At 27.7% G+C, this 13,614-nt stretch overlaps 2 protein-coding genes and 1 long non-coding RNA gene across 3 annotated transcripts in view; 1 reads left to right on the forward strand and 2 right to left on the reverse strand.

Annotated features, from left to right (window-relative positions):
- The window catches only part of LOC100569340, a 9,436-nt gene extending 4,315 nt beyond the window's left edge, over positions 1–5,121 (reverse strand). Inside the window, exons 1-10 of the mRNA XM_029490192.1 lie at positions 4,641–5,121; positions 4,444–4,571; positions 4,080–4,308; positions 3,793–3,938; positions 3,284–3,441; positions 2,951–3,216; positions 2,810–2,884; positions 2,592–2,748; positions 1,152–1,534; positions 816–1,063 (exon numbers count right to left, since the gene is read on the reverse strand). Coding sequence (XP_029346052.1) covers positions 816–1,063; positions 1,152–1,534; positions 2,592–2,748; positions 2,810–2,884; positions 2,951–3,216; positions 3,284–3,441; positions 3,793–3,938; positions 4,080–4,308; positions 4,444–4,571; positions 4,641–4,783 — 1,933 coding nt within the window. The 5' untranslated portion in view covers positions 4,784–5,121. The remainder of the gene's footprint in view (positions 1–815; positions 1,064–1,151; positions 1,535–2,591; positions 2,749–2,809; positions 2,885–2,950; positions 3,217–3,283; positions 3,442–3,792; positions 3,939–4,079; positions 4,309–4,443; positions 4,572–4,640) is intronic.
- Positions 4,187–4,601, forward strand: LOC115034201. Its single transcript, XR_003839547.1, has 2 exons — positions 4,187–4,296; positions 4,378–4,601. It is a non-coding gene; the product is annotated as an uncharacterized LOC115034201 (long non-coding RNA).
- A 2,824-nt stretch (positions 5,122–7,945) lies between the features above and the next one.
- On the reverse strand, positions 7,946–13,614 carry LOC115034198. The gene is made up of 4 exons (XM_029490197.1): positions 12,867–13,614; positions 12,536–12,744; positions 11,323–11,572; positions 7,946–8,143 (listed from the first exon to the last, which is right to left on the reverse strand). Exons 1-4 carry the CDS (start codon positions 12,867–12,869, stop codon positions 7,985–7,987), a joined length of 621 nt encoding a protein of 206 aa, XP_029346057.1. The 5' UTR covers positions 12,870–13,614; the 3' UTR covers positions 7,946–7,984.

The following is a 13,614-nucleotide window of genomic DNA, read 5'->3' on the forward strand; positions in this document are numbered from 1 at the left end:
TTAAGTTTTTATCTATTGGGTCAAAAAAATGTAAAAAATGTAATACAAGGCTCCTGATATATTGTTAAAATAGTAGTTGAAAAATATTAAAAATACATACACAGTTTTTTTTTTATAAGCATTTAAAGATCGAATTTTGACAAAATTTATCAAATTTAAAATTGAATAATTATTTTGTAGTTAAAAATTCATGAAATGATCAACTTTTATATCTAAGGATTGAAAATTTAAAACAAAATTCCACGTAAGTAGTTAATTCTATTACCAAAAAATGTAAAAATACATAAGCACAGTTTATTTTATAGTCATTTTAAGTTCAAATGTGGACGAAATTATATATTAAAAAACCTAGAATAACTATTTTTGTTATTTTTTTGTGATAGTATAATATTATTCGTGGGTACTTGAAACTTCTAAAGTATTCTAACGCGTTATAAGTACCTAATGGATATTGTGATATGAATTATTTGGAATTTATTATAGATACCTATAATTGGTCAATTTTTTTTTTAATACCATAGATAAGTATATCATATATCTTATACCTAGACTGACATACCGTCTCCACTCAGAATCGTTTTTCTTTTACAGTGATATTATATCATTGAATTCAAATTTAATACTATCCATTATACAGTGACCCACTTGTAACCTACTGTATAGCAGAGCGACATCCACTTACCCACTTTTTTTCAATTCGTTTTTAGAGGTGAAATGTACAATTTAGTATTTACCACCACTAAAGTAAGTTATGTTATGTATTTTAGGTTGGTAGGTGGTAAATGTTTAGGTATTATGACAATACTGATACGGACCTGATGAATTCATCTGGTCACCTATTTGGTTAGAATTTAAAATTTGAGTATTGTTGTTGAAATTTGGATCTAAAAATATAGCTGGAATCATTGCTATTTTTCCGCGTGTACGACACGATGCAAATACTGTAGGACCACCAGCAGTAAGATTCATGTCTACTACTCGCATTTCCATCATTACATCATCAAAGTGTTCTAGATGACAGTATATTGTGTATAAAGCTGCTTTTTCGATGTTCAGTATCGCCCTGGACAGTGGGTAGAAAAGCAAAATAAAATCAATGTAACTTACGTTTTCGCAACGTCTTACGTGGTAAATATTAGTTGTTTACTTACCTAGCCAATAGGTTCTCAGCATTAGGCTTATAAAACCTATTTCTCACATGCTTATTAACAAAATCAGGCGTGTAAATATTATCACATACAGTTGTGTTGTATTTGTGTGAAATATAATGCTTTAGCTTGCCGCACGAGTGTAATATCTCATACGGACGTCCAAATAATTCCAGTTTATAAGAAAAGTTTTTCAAATCTGGAATTTTTTCCGAAGTCCACGCTATTAGCGAGTATCCCTTAGTGGTATTACGAACCATATACATATTCATTTCAATGTTCGATGGTATCACTTCCATTTGAGTATCGTTGTCGATCAACGTTAAACTAGTATTGCAATTGTTGTTATTTTTATGTGAAAATTTCAAAATTGTCGGCACCAATTCCTAAAACAATTGATTTAAGCCTTTATTACTGGTCCAAATGTCCAATAAACATAGCTTTCAAGTTTTATTAGTTCGTTATACGATTCTAAAGATTAGATTTATTAGCATTTAACAAATGTACCTACTTAATATAGGGTTTTTTTAAAATTTTTTATTAATTAACTCGCGACAATTTAGGCCATTAGATGGTTTTTAACTGTACGAGAGGGTAGGTACTGTAGGTTTTTAAGCACGTGTGTTTTTAGTTTAGCAGAATTTTCAAGTGGGCACCTGTAGGTTTCTGCCATGCTAGGGTGGGGGATGGCGGCCTCCCTCTCCAGACACGGTGGCTGCCCGAAGAGAAATGCTGCCCGAGACTGAGGATCGAACCAGCAACGGCGCACGTCGCAACCGACACCTTAGTCCACTCGCCCCCTCCATCCCCCTTTTATGGATTTTGTATAGGTATATTGCTTCAAATTGATTATGCAAATGCAATTAAGCAATTTAGTTATGAATTTGTATACCTAAATAATAGCAAATAATGTATGACATTTTTAGAGCCAGGTGCTGGCGTGATGCAGTTTCAATTTAAATTTACATGCGTATACTATAATATATAATATATAAATTATTATATATGATTGAAAATGTTAAAAATTAATACTAAATAACACCCCCTCTTTTGTGTGATACTACTACTAGAATTTTCGTGGAAGAAGTGATCACCACGCCCACATTGCATTTGAATGTTGTACTCAACCAGCGAGAAAATTAATTTTTTCAGCAGAGGTGTTCCACAATACCTCCTAAATAGTCCCCAAGATTCACCACATTGCTTTTTTTTTTTTTACCATGAAGTAGTATTGGATACTTCTGACCGCAGACAAGTTCAAACAATAAATGTTGGGAGGTTTTTAAAAAAAATGTGTAAAGATAGTTGGTTAAATTAAATAGTAAATAGAAACAACAATTATTATTATATATTTATCACTCGAGTGAGTTATTTTAGTCGCGTATTTTAGTTATTTATATTCCTACAATATTGTTGATTTTTTGATAAATTAATTAAACTTACTGATGTCGAATGTGTGTTGAGTTCTAGACGAAACAATAACAACGCATCAATAGGTTTTGTAGTATTCTCATCAAAATTAATAGTAATCATATAGTTAAATAAATCATTTTTAAAATGATATTCATTCAAGTCAATCTCGTCAGAATGAAATACATTGCTACAAATCGCATACATAATATTGTGAAATATAAATCTAAGAGAAAAAAAAATGAACTTACCATAATACTTCAAACATATTTGCATAAATAATTTTTGATACCGTTGGTTTAGTATGCACTTTGGACACATTTGTCCTAATATAAAATATAATCATTTATAAAATTACGTCTTACGATTATTGAACTGAATTTAATGCTTACGTGGGAGTACTTTTACCATGTGTAATTTTAGATCTGATAAGAGATTTTTTTATCACCATAGACCTTTCGTTTTTCAATTTTTTAGTACTTTGAGTTGGCTTTGGTTTATGTATTATTTTTTGTTTTAAAACAAATGCGGAAATCTGTTTTAGTCCCAATGTTTTGTTTTGTAATAATTCTTGTAATTCCGTGTATATTTCTGTAGTAGCGTTAACATCATTAAGGGATTTACTCTCTAAACAGTTAACCATGGCTGTTTGAACTTGCTACGAATTTATATTAGACAGTATTAGTTTTTTCCTATTAATAATTTATTTAATATCGTTAATGTACTTTCGAAATATTCGATAATCTTTCAATTTTCTTCAATTCGGTTTCGTTGTTGGCGGACTGTGGCATAAACGAAGAGTAAAACTTTTGTAAGTTTTGTCCACGGTCACCTGTATTTGGCTCCGTAGAACATAGATTTGAAAACGTTTGCTTTGTAGACACTAAAAATATATAATATCATGTATATGAATAATGAATATTCAACATTTTTATTTGGCTCTATTCAAGTAGGTGTACTATGCGCGGTGAGAAAATTACTCTAAGAACGTACAACACCGTCTGCAGGCGTTGAACGTTTACATGTAGAATATTAAGTAATTCGTTGTTGTTAAAATAGCAATCTTCTCAACACAAGACCAGACATCGGGAATTGTGAAATACCACGTGTCGATAATTTATTTTATATTTTATTAGTAGGTACGAGTACCGGAATACCTCAAGTGTTTAACTAAGATTAATTCTATATCTTATATAGACATATTATAGTCAAATATTAAACAGAACAAACTCACCGAGTAAGGCCGTCAACGATTTGGGTTGATCGTTGAGTTTTTCGTAAACGGCTTGCACTGTATGTAAGAGGGAGAAGTCTACAGTCGATTCGATTGTCAGCGAATACTTGGCCGGCAGTCCACCCCATATTTTCAACACGTTTACTCTGTTTGTTTTTATATATAAACGCGATGTCAATAATAATAATAATAATGACAATAACAATATACCATACTAGTATTATCACGCCCTACACGTATATGCAAATGTCACGCATGTACGCTGCAGACGGTATGCATATGCTCACCCAGGTTTAAAATTTATCACGACGTTTGACACTCCTCTTGTGCGAAGAGCAGCCAGCGGTGTCGGAAGTTTCGTCTCGTACCAGAGAAATTGTTCCACGTTAATATATGGATAGTCAATTACAAAGCGATTTGAAGGCGCGTCTAGTTCAATATTACCGTTATGGATTGTATAGTTTTTGCAAACTGATAATGTGATCAGCATAGCCTGACAATAAGGTGACTCGAAATCTATTTATTTTTTTTTGTTTAAGGAATATCACACTGATAATTAATACACACAACTATGGTTATGTGCAGTGCTCAAATATGTACAGTTGTGTACTTGTGCTTAAACTCTCTTTATATTGCTCAGAAAAAGGATACGTAAATAGGCGCAGCAGATATTGTGCGTGGACGGATCAATATCTTCGGTTCGGATATCTTCGTTTTGAAAGATGACCGACTTAAAAAATCGAAACGATTGGTATTTCTTGATGTAAAATTGCACATATCTGAAATAATAAATGATACGATATTATATATTATAGTAATGTATTTTTATTGCCATTTAAATTGTATACGTAGTAAAAGGTTTTAGATATGAAAAATCAAGCTCGTAATGATTGTCGTGTTCAGTGGATTTATATTTATTTAGGACTTTCATTAGTGGAGACGATTGATTCAGTGTTGAGGCGATTGGTGCAAATACATTTACCAATTTCATAAAATCATTCAGTTCTAAATAAGAAAACAATTAAATTTCTGAAATTGTTATTACAAAAATACAATTTTTCCGTGATTTATTACACCGAAAACAGAGCTAAACAAATGCCTACAATAATATATTTTTTACTATGCATAGGAAGGTGTTGGGTGTTAGGTGTTAAATGTTGAAGATGTTGTAAAAAAGAAGAGGTCTTCTTAGTAAAAATCTACAATACCGGTACTCAAATTAATTGATAATTGTCATAATTTGAGGACCGATAACATTAATGTAGTTTTTCAATCCTATTAAATTTGCTTAATTTTATTGTATTGTAACAGGTAAAATGACTAATTAAACCTATGTAAGCAAGTATAATGTAAATTTTACCATACAACACAAACAAATAATAATGAATTATTTTTGTTATTTATAAAACTATTAAAAATAATTAAATTAAATTAACTTACACATTTAATTTGTGATTATATAATTAATGGCTACCAATTAAAAGTTAATAATTTACTTATTATTGTCATTTGCCATGTATAGTTGTAGAAGTTAGTGTAAATATCGAAGTCGCGATTATTCGATAATATTGTGATTGCTACTGGCATACCCTCGACGAATGTCATTATTATTTTGTTGATAACGTTCACTGTTTGGTAAGCATGTTTAGTATTTCGATGAAATTTTATTTTTTAAATGATATACCTTCCAACTTTCAATTATATTTAAGCAGCATATTAGATCTTATCTTTCCTTTATTTGTTTAAAATAGCAGGATATTTTTAGGTAATTATTTAATATTTAGTAAGAAATGTAAAATTTCTTGAACATTTGTTCTACTGTTGAATATTTAAATAACTAATTTTTGTTTTATTACACTAGACACTAATTTTTTTATTCGACTTTGAAAAAACCATAAACTTGGGTTTATAGTGATTAGCTGAATTTATCATATGTTTAATGATGTGCTGGTTGGAACATTTTATTTTCCTCTTATATTATGAAATGTAAGAGGCAGTAAAAACAAAATTGAAGTATTTTTAAAAATGGATTAAAAAATAACTAACTTGTATTCTTAAATTTAGGTAAGTTTTTTTTTGTAAAGGTTTAAAAATTTAATTTTTACTAACAAGTACGCAGTAAATATGATTAAACGTTCACGTCTACATTTAAATTTACATACATTATATAATTACCTAAACTAATAACGCTATAAATAATATAATAACAATGAGATGTATACCTACCTATTGTAATACTAATTACATTTAACATCAATAATAATCAATTGTATTCAATATTAAAGAGAACAATGGGTCAACAACCTTAAAATCTTTGAAATATTTTTATTTAAATTCCAATCATGTTATCATCAGGACATTAACATTATCTTTATATCATAACATAAATAAATCTTCTATAACTTTAACAAATAGTAAACACACATGTCGGACAGAATCAGAGTTATGCCGACCCTATTCATTATATGCTATTCAAATATGTTACCTAGATACTTAAAATATTTATTATGCATATGAAAATTGAAATAATGGCATTAATGCATTATCTATGATAGAACATTATCATCAGACAACTACAAAATAAACAAACAAAAAAGGTGAGCAGTGGATACCACTTTGCTGTACAGTAGGACTCGAGTGGATTACTTTAATGTGTTAAATTGGAATTCAATGATAATATAAAATCATTGTATAGGTACCTACAAAAACGATTTTGAGAGTCAGCCCATTTACCTATATTTTATGATAGTATTGCTATTAAAGTAATTTAATTTTACCATTAGTAATGCAGTAGGTATCAAGGTTGACTTAATTGTTATCTGATAACATTCATTTGAACATGTTATAGTGTGCGTTTAATATTATATTAATGTACCTTAAGAGTTTCAAGTACCCACGAATAATATTTTTAAATTACAACAAATTAATTAAAAATTATTATTCTTCTTTTAAATATATTATAATTTCGTCCAAATTTTAAATTTAAATATCTATAAAAAAAACTGTGTTTATAAATATTTTCTCCTAGATTTTTTGGTTTTAGTATAAACTACTAACCCATTACTATTTTTTTTTCATAATCAAGGGTAAAAAACTTATGAGGAATCTTGTATCATATTTTCAAATCTCAGATATAAAAAGACAATTTTTTATTAATTTCTTACTCAAAAAAGTTTGCACATTTTCGTGATAATGATAAATATTGTAATTTTAAACGCGTATAAAAAAAATGTGACAATGTCTTTTAGATATTTTATAATTAGTTCATCATCAAGTTATGAGGTACCATGTATAAAATTGTAAAATTTTATGACCAAGCAAATATTTGTAATTTACATTAAAAAAAAAAAAATTGAAAATTGTCAAGTTTTTATAAATAGGACAAAAAGTGTCAATATGAATTGAACATTTTATATTGTATGGAAAATGGTCTTATAAATATTTTGTGAAAATCAAAAGCATTTTAGATAAAATGTTTTTGGATCCTATAAAAAAAAAAAAAAAATAATCTATATAGGTAATTGTCTCTGCACCCGTTTATCTAATATATACAGAATTCAATGTTCATTAATTAATTTAGGATTAAACATTTTTATGACAAATATTATATTTTATTTTGCATCTTAAATTTGCATAATTCTAAGAAGTTATTTTTATATGTACTTTTAAAATAATATTTTCTTCATTTATAAACATTTATTAAAACATAAATTTGGCTTTTATATTATCCCTGGTAATTAATTTATATAGTAAGTACAAAAAAAAAATTGTCACATATTTGTAGATTGCTTTCAAATTAATAATTATACAATTTAAATAAATAAATGATTGAACTAAACATTTTTTCTTTATTCTATACGTCTTTGTTCCATGTACTCTGGATAGAATTATGTAATATATGTATAGACTATCTAGATTCTAGAGTACTTTTATTTTAATCCACGGTGTTATTTAATATTTATATAAGTACGTAGGTACGTAGAAATTAATTTCAAAGTCATTGCAATCGGTTTTTATTAAAGTCTTAAGTATTTAAACAACTTAAGTTTATGTAAAATGTCATTAATTTATGATTTAACTAATACTATATCATACAACATTAAGTAAGAAGCAGTATTGTCATAGTAAACAATACCTAATACTAATTTAAGTTACTATAAAATATAAGCTACTAACAATTATACAATATTAATTACATAGGTATACCATGTTTTCTGATTAAATTATTGTCAGTTGCCCATTTCGCCCATCGATATTTTTTCCAAGTTGGTAATGATTTATTCTTTATCATCTTGGCTTGATTCAAAAACAGTGGTTGTGAGTATCGACTTAATGGATTAGATTTATTATCCTAAATAAATAGTTTAATATTAATAACAGGTATATAAACAAGGGATTCTAAAACCCAAGTCGGGTAAATTAATGAAAATGTTTTATTGAATTAAGTTTAGTTGATATAAAACGTTTTAAAAAGTTTAAAGTTAGTAGTTATCCTAATTTTTTTTAAATTAAGTTAAGTTCAAAATTATATAGAAACCGGCAAACAAGAAAAAAATAATTTATCATTTTGTTTATCTGTTTTTACCGACATCAGTAATTTTTATGGACCGTAAACAATTTCCAAATTGCTAATGTGGCCTTTCAAAAATATTAATTGGTGACCCCTGGCCCATAGACATAATATTGTAATAAGAGTTTCACCCCCCCCCCCCCCCCCTCCCCACAATCTAATTTATATAAAAGGAATAAAACTGTCGTCTCCAATTTTTAAGGACTACCTAATAGTATAAAATATATATATAAAATTAAATATATAATATATAAATTGATATTTTTAAACATTATAATATATCATTCTATAAGGAGAAAAAAATACATTTTATTACCATGATAAAAAAAAAAAAACTCTAAGTAGGCACCTAATTATTATTATATTCTAACCATGATAGCAGTATAATATATAATATAATATAATTATATTTTTTAATACGTATTTTAATTTCCGAATACATAATAAAAGTATTATTTACAAGATAGCAAATCAAAGCACTGAAAGAATCATTTATTTAAAATAAGTAGCTAAGCCCTGACATTTTGAGTTTTTAAATATTTGAATAGGTACCATAAAAATAAAAATATACTTATTATTAATGAATACCCGGGTGCTATAATATGAAATCATAATTTGGAATTCCAAGGTTTTCTTATAACTTATAGACCTAAATATTACATCATAATATTATGAATACAGAATACAATACAGTAAAATTACAGATATACAATAACTAATAAGGAACATATTATTATTATTATATGATTTAATGTTTTGGTCAACAGTTATTTTAGTTGTTAAGTATGAGATCTAAGATTCTCCAATCAGACAGTAAAGTAGGTATGCTTAAAATTGGGTTGCTGAAATTATTATAATTTTTGACGCTTCTCATTATCGCACAAACATGACCCAATACCGCACAAAATGCATAACTCAATACCACACATAAAAATAGTATGATACCGCACAGATTTATAAAGCTACTAGCTGATCCCGTGCACTTCGTTACCCGTTAAATGTACAAACTGTATATGACTCAAACATTGTTTAATGCGTTGTTTAATATTTGGTGTGTGATATTCTAGATTTATCTTAATTTTTCTGTTGCCCAGGATAAAAATTCTGATTCACAGCAGTACATTATCAGGTAGGCAATCTACCTGCTGTTTTTACGTAAGTGTATGATTTAAATCTAAAATATCAAAGTTATACCAAGTTTGTCGTTTTTACTTAATTCCACCTACGATGGATAAATATAATCAATTAATACAAAAACCTAACCTAACCGTACTAAAATCCAATGAGTAAAAAAAACCAAATTTAACCCTTTTTAAATTAGCCTATCTTCTTCCAGTGGTCTAATCTACCCACAAACATTCATATATATATTGACAAAAAATAATAATACAAATCAACAAACATGCCCGATTAATCAATAGAAACCAATATACAATACACTATTATTTTTTTAATAATAATATTATTATTTTTTATATATACAACCAATAGCAACCATTTATAAACAAATATTTCTATCGTAAATAATAATATTTTTATTTTATTTTTTTCTGGACAACCCTTATCACTTAGGGGTATGAAAAATATATGTTGGCTGATTATCATACCTACTGAATATGCATAAAAAATTTCATAAAAATCGGTCAAGTCGTTTCGGAGTAGTATCGAGACTAACATTGTGACACGAGAATTGTATATATTAGATGATATATAGCTCAATTCCGCGCACAAAAATAGTACAATATCTCACAAATGTATTAAAACCAATACAAATTAAAATATAAAAAAAGCACGTAAGTGGATGTCGCTCTACTGTACATTAGGATAAAAATGGGTCACTGTACATTAGGATAAAAATGGGTCACTGTAATGGATGGTGTTAAATTAATTCAATTCAATGATATATCATTATATACGAAAAACGATTCTGAGCGGAGACGGTTTGTCAGCCTAGATTATTATTTTATATTATACTTATATTGTTATTATTAATACGGTAGCCGTTAAGTTGAATTAATATTATTTGCATATTATCATACTTCAATATTTGTATATAATAATATACTTGAGAACTGAGAAGTCTCAAGTACCCATGAATAATATTCTTAAACTTCCAGGCGCTTTTGAAAACTACTCATAATCACCTCCCCAAGTACCAACTAGATTCACTTGCCCATCGGAAAAGATACTGAAATTGAAAATTGAAGCATTATTTCGACTACTTATCGTGTAAACAGTCAAACACGGAAAAAAAACAATAAATAAAAAAACACACATATCATTGTAAAATCAATACATTCATGGCTGTGCTTAGAATCTAAAATATTAGATACAATTAAATGTAAATTCCACAAAATCAAAACACGGAATCTAAATTAAAAAATCAAAAATATGTATAATAATAATAATTAGAAATAGCATCTATATAGGTAGTAGATGAATAATATAATAGAGTATTAGGGTGACCTTACGTCCCGTTTTTCGTTCTTCTGTTCTATTTCTGTTTCTCACCAAAATGTCCCGTTTTCAGAAGGTAGACCAAAAAAACAATTTTGAGGCAACTGGAACTGAGCACCAGAAGTGCCTGGGATACAGTAAGACCTACATTAAAAGATGGCTTTCACTAACGCTTGCTTTCGAAAGAATTTTGCAGTTATATACATATGAAAGATTATTTTTTAAGTATAAAAATTGTCCAACAGTTTCAAAGTATTTCTCCGAGTGTCCAAATTCCAAGATGAGGCTTTTTATTGCCATGTGAAAAATATATGACCAAAATTGTATGCGCTGATAGGATATCCAGTACTTTAAAATCAGTGTGTGGTTTTGTCCTATTCGTATCATTCACATTTGTGTGGTATTGGGTGAAACCCTAATTTTAGTGTGGTGATTTTGGCCGAAAGCTTTCCTATTTATATCTATGGTTAGATTATTATACATATATAATTATTATATTTTACTTTATAGATAGTTGGTGACACTATAAATCCAACAACTATTGAGTTGGGGGGATTTGATCCATACATTGACATAAATTCGTCGTGGTGGCATTGAGTACCCGTGGTAGTCGTTACCTCATAACAATCTTTATGTTTAGAGTTTTTTTTATTTTTCGATTTGCTGTCTGAATCTAATTGTCCAATATTATCCAAAACTGCATTTGACGAGTGAGATACAATCGATGACCATATATTTTCTTTTGAAACGAGTCTATAGAGTAGAATAATTTAATAACCGTGAATATAAGTCACACCTGTTTATGTATAGAAATATATAACTAAGTATTAAATTTAATTATTTTCGTAATTACCTACGTTACAAAAAACCAAGGTTATTATTAACGAGTTAATAAGTTGAGTTAATTTTAACTTATTAACTTAACTTACTAGTTCGGTGTTTTAATTAACTTAACTTTAACTTAACTCATTTGCCTCTACATTAACTTAAAACCAACTCATATTTATCTTTATTTTCCCAATTAAGTTAATTTTGAATATTCCTAGGTATTATCCACAAAAATATCTTGTTTATTACGGATTTTCGGTTCATAATAATTATTATAAGTTCGCAGAATATAGAAAATATTATCAGAAAAAAAAGATATAATTACAAAGAAATTTGTATTTATGTTTAAAGATAAAAACTAATATATTGTATTAATAAGTTACTTATAAATATTAATATAGGGATAACATTATTCGTCCGTATGAAGACATCGATTCAACGAACTATATTCATAAATCATAACACCTATTCGTTAGTTACCTACTCATTAGTTATTAATTATTTTTTATTTGTATAATAATGATTATCATAGTTTGTTTGAATAGCAATATACCTAGTATGAATGATGATTACTATTCAAGTGATAATCAACTATTTAATTAAATAATACCTCATAAATTATTTTTTTTGTTATTATTATTATTATTAACTTAATTTATTAATTGAAGTTAAGTTAAGTTTACAGTATTTGTTAACTTAATTTAAACTTAATTGATATATTAAAAATATCTATAACTTAACTATTAATTTAATTGAAAAAAAAAACACTTAACTTAACTGAGTTAAAAGATATCATTAACTTGCCCAGCCTTGCAAAAAAAAACTATTGTTTTAAAGTATAGACACACAATACAAATAATAGGTAGGTAACTTAAAATGTAAACTTACTGGCAATTTTTTTGAATACAAGACCATCCAGTAAGACATGTTATTGTATTGAATTGATCAAAATCGTCGGCCAGAGAGTAAATACGTAACAGTCCTTTGACAAGTAATGGTAACCAAAGAACTTTGCTGTCTTCGCATAGAGGTAATAAAATGCGTCCGTCGGCACTTATTGGTAAATGATCGCTGACGCCTATCATACGAAACTTTCCCTTAAATAATACATCAATGTTGTAAATATTGAAGGAACTAAATTATTTTATTTATAATTTAAAATATCATTTAAATTATTTTATAACCGTTATCCAAATGACAATTTGAACTCCATACTAACCATGTAAAATAATTTAAGCCAATATTTTCCATATGGATTGTACTCTGGTTTTGATTTTTTATTCCACGCTACTTCAGCTTTGCAACGTGAAAAAACCAAGCTAGACGGATGCCATGGCTGTGGCCACTTATTTTTAAATCGAGTTGTATACAATACAATGTGATACAGAATCCATCGATAAACCTGAATCACGTGGAATGTAAAAATTGAAAATTGTACTTAAAGTTGACGTAATTAAATGCATGTTTTATTCCTTAGAACCACACCGATGACATATTAAAAATAACATAATGTATAAATACAAATATAATTAAAAAACATTTATAATATATATTACCTACTCGTGGAGTATTTGTAATATAGACAATTAATAAATATTATATTTTCAAAAATGTATAGAAAATAATAACCTAGTACAAAAAAAATAAACGTGTATAGATTACACTCATTGTATAGTATATTATACCTACGGTGCATATTTTTAATTTCGATGATAATAATGATGATTATTATTTTTCATTACACTATACGCACTACACACTCTACAGAGTGTCGGAGTTCTGAGATGTGTACATTATAATATCAGTACATCATAGAAACTATCGGAATATTATGAGACACTATGTATGTTATGTTATACGATCCTCTCCTTTAAATCCTCTCTGCTTGATAATATTATCAAGCAGATATTAATGCCACTTTATATATTTATACGTATTTTATATAATAAAAAAAATCGTAGTTTATT

The sequence above is a fragment of the Acyrthosiphon pisum genome, chromosome X, assembly GCF_005508785.2.
Source record: "Acyrthosiphon pisum isolate AL4f chromosome X, pea_aphid_22Mar2018_4r6ur, whole genome shotgun sequence".
NCBI classification, from domain to species: domain Eukaryota; kingdom Metazoa; phylum Arthropoda; class Insecta; order Hemiptera; family Aphididae; genus Acyrthosiphon; species Acyrthosiphon pisum.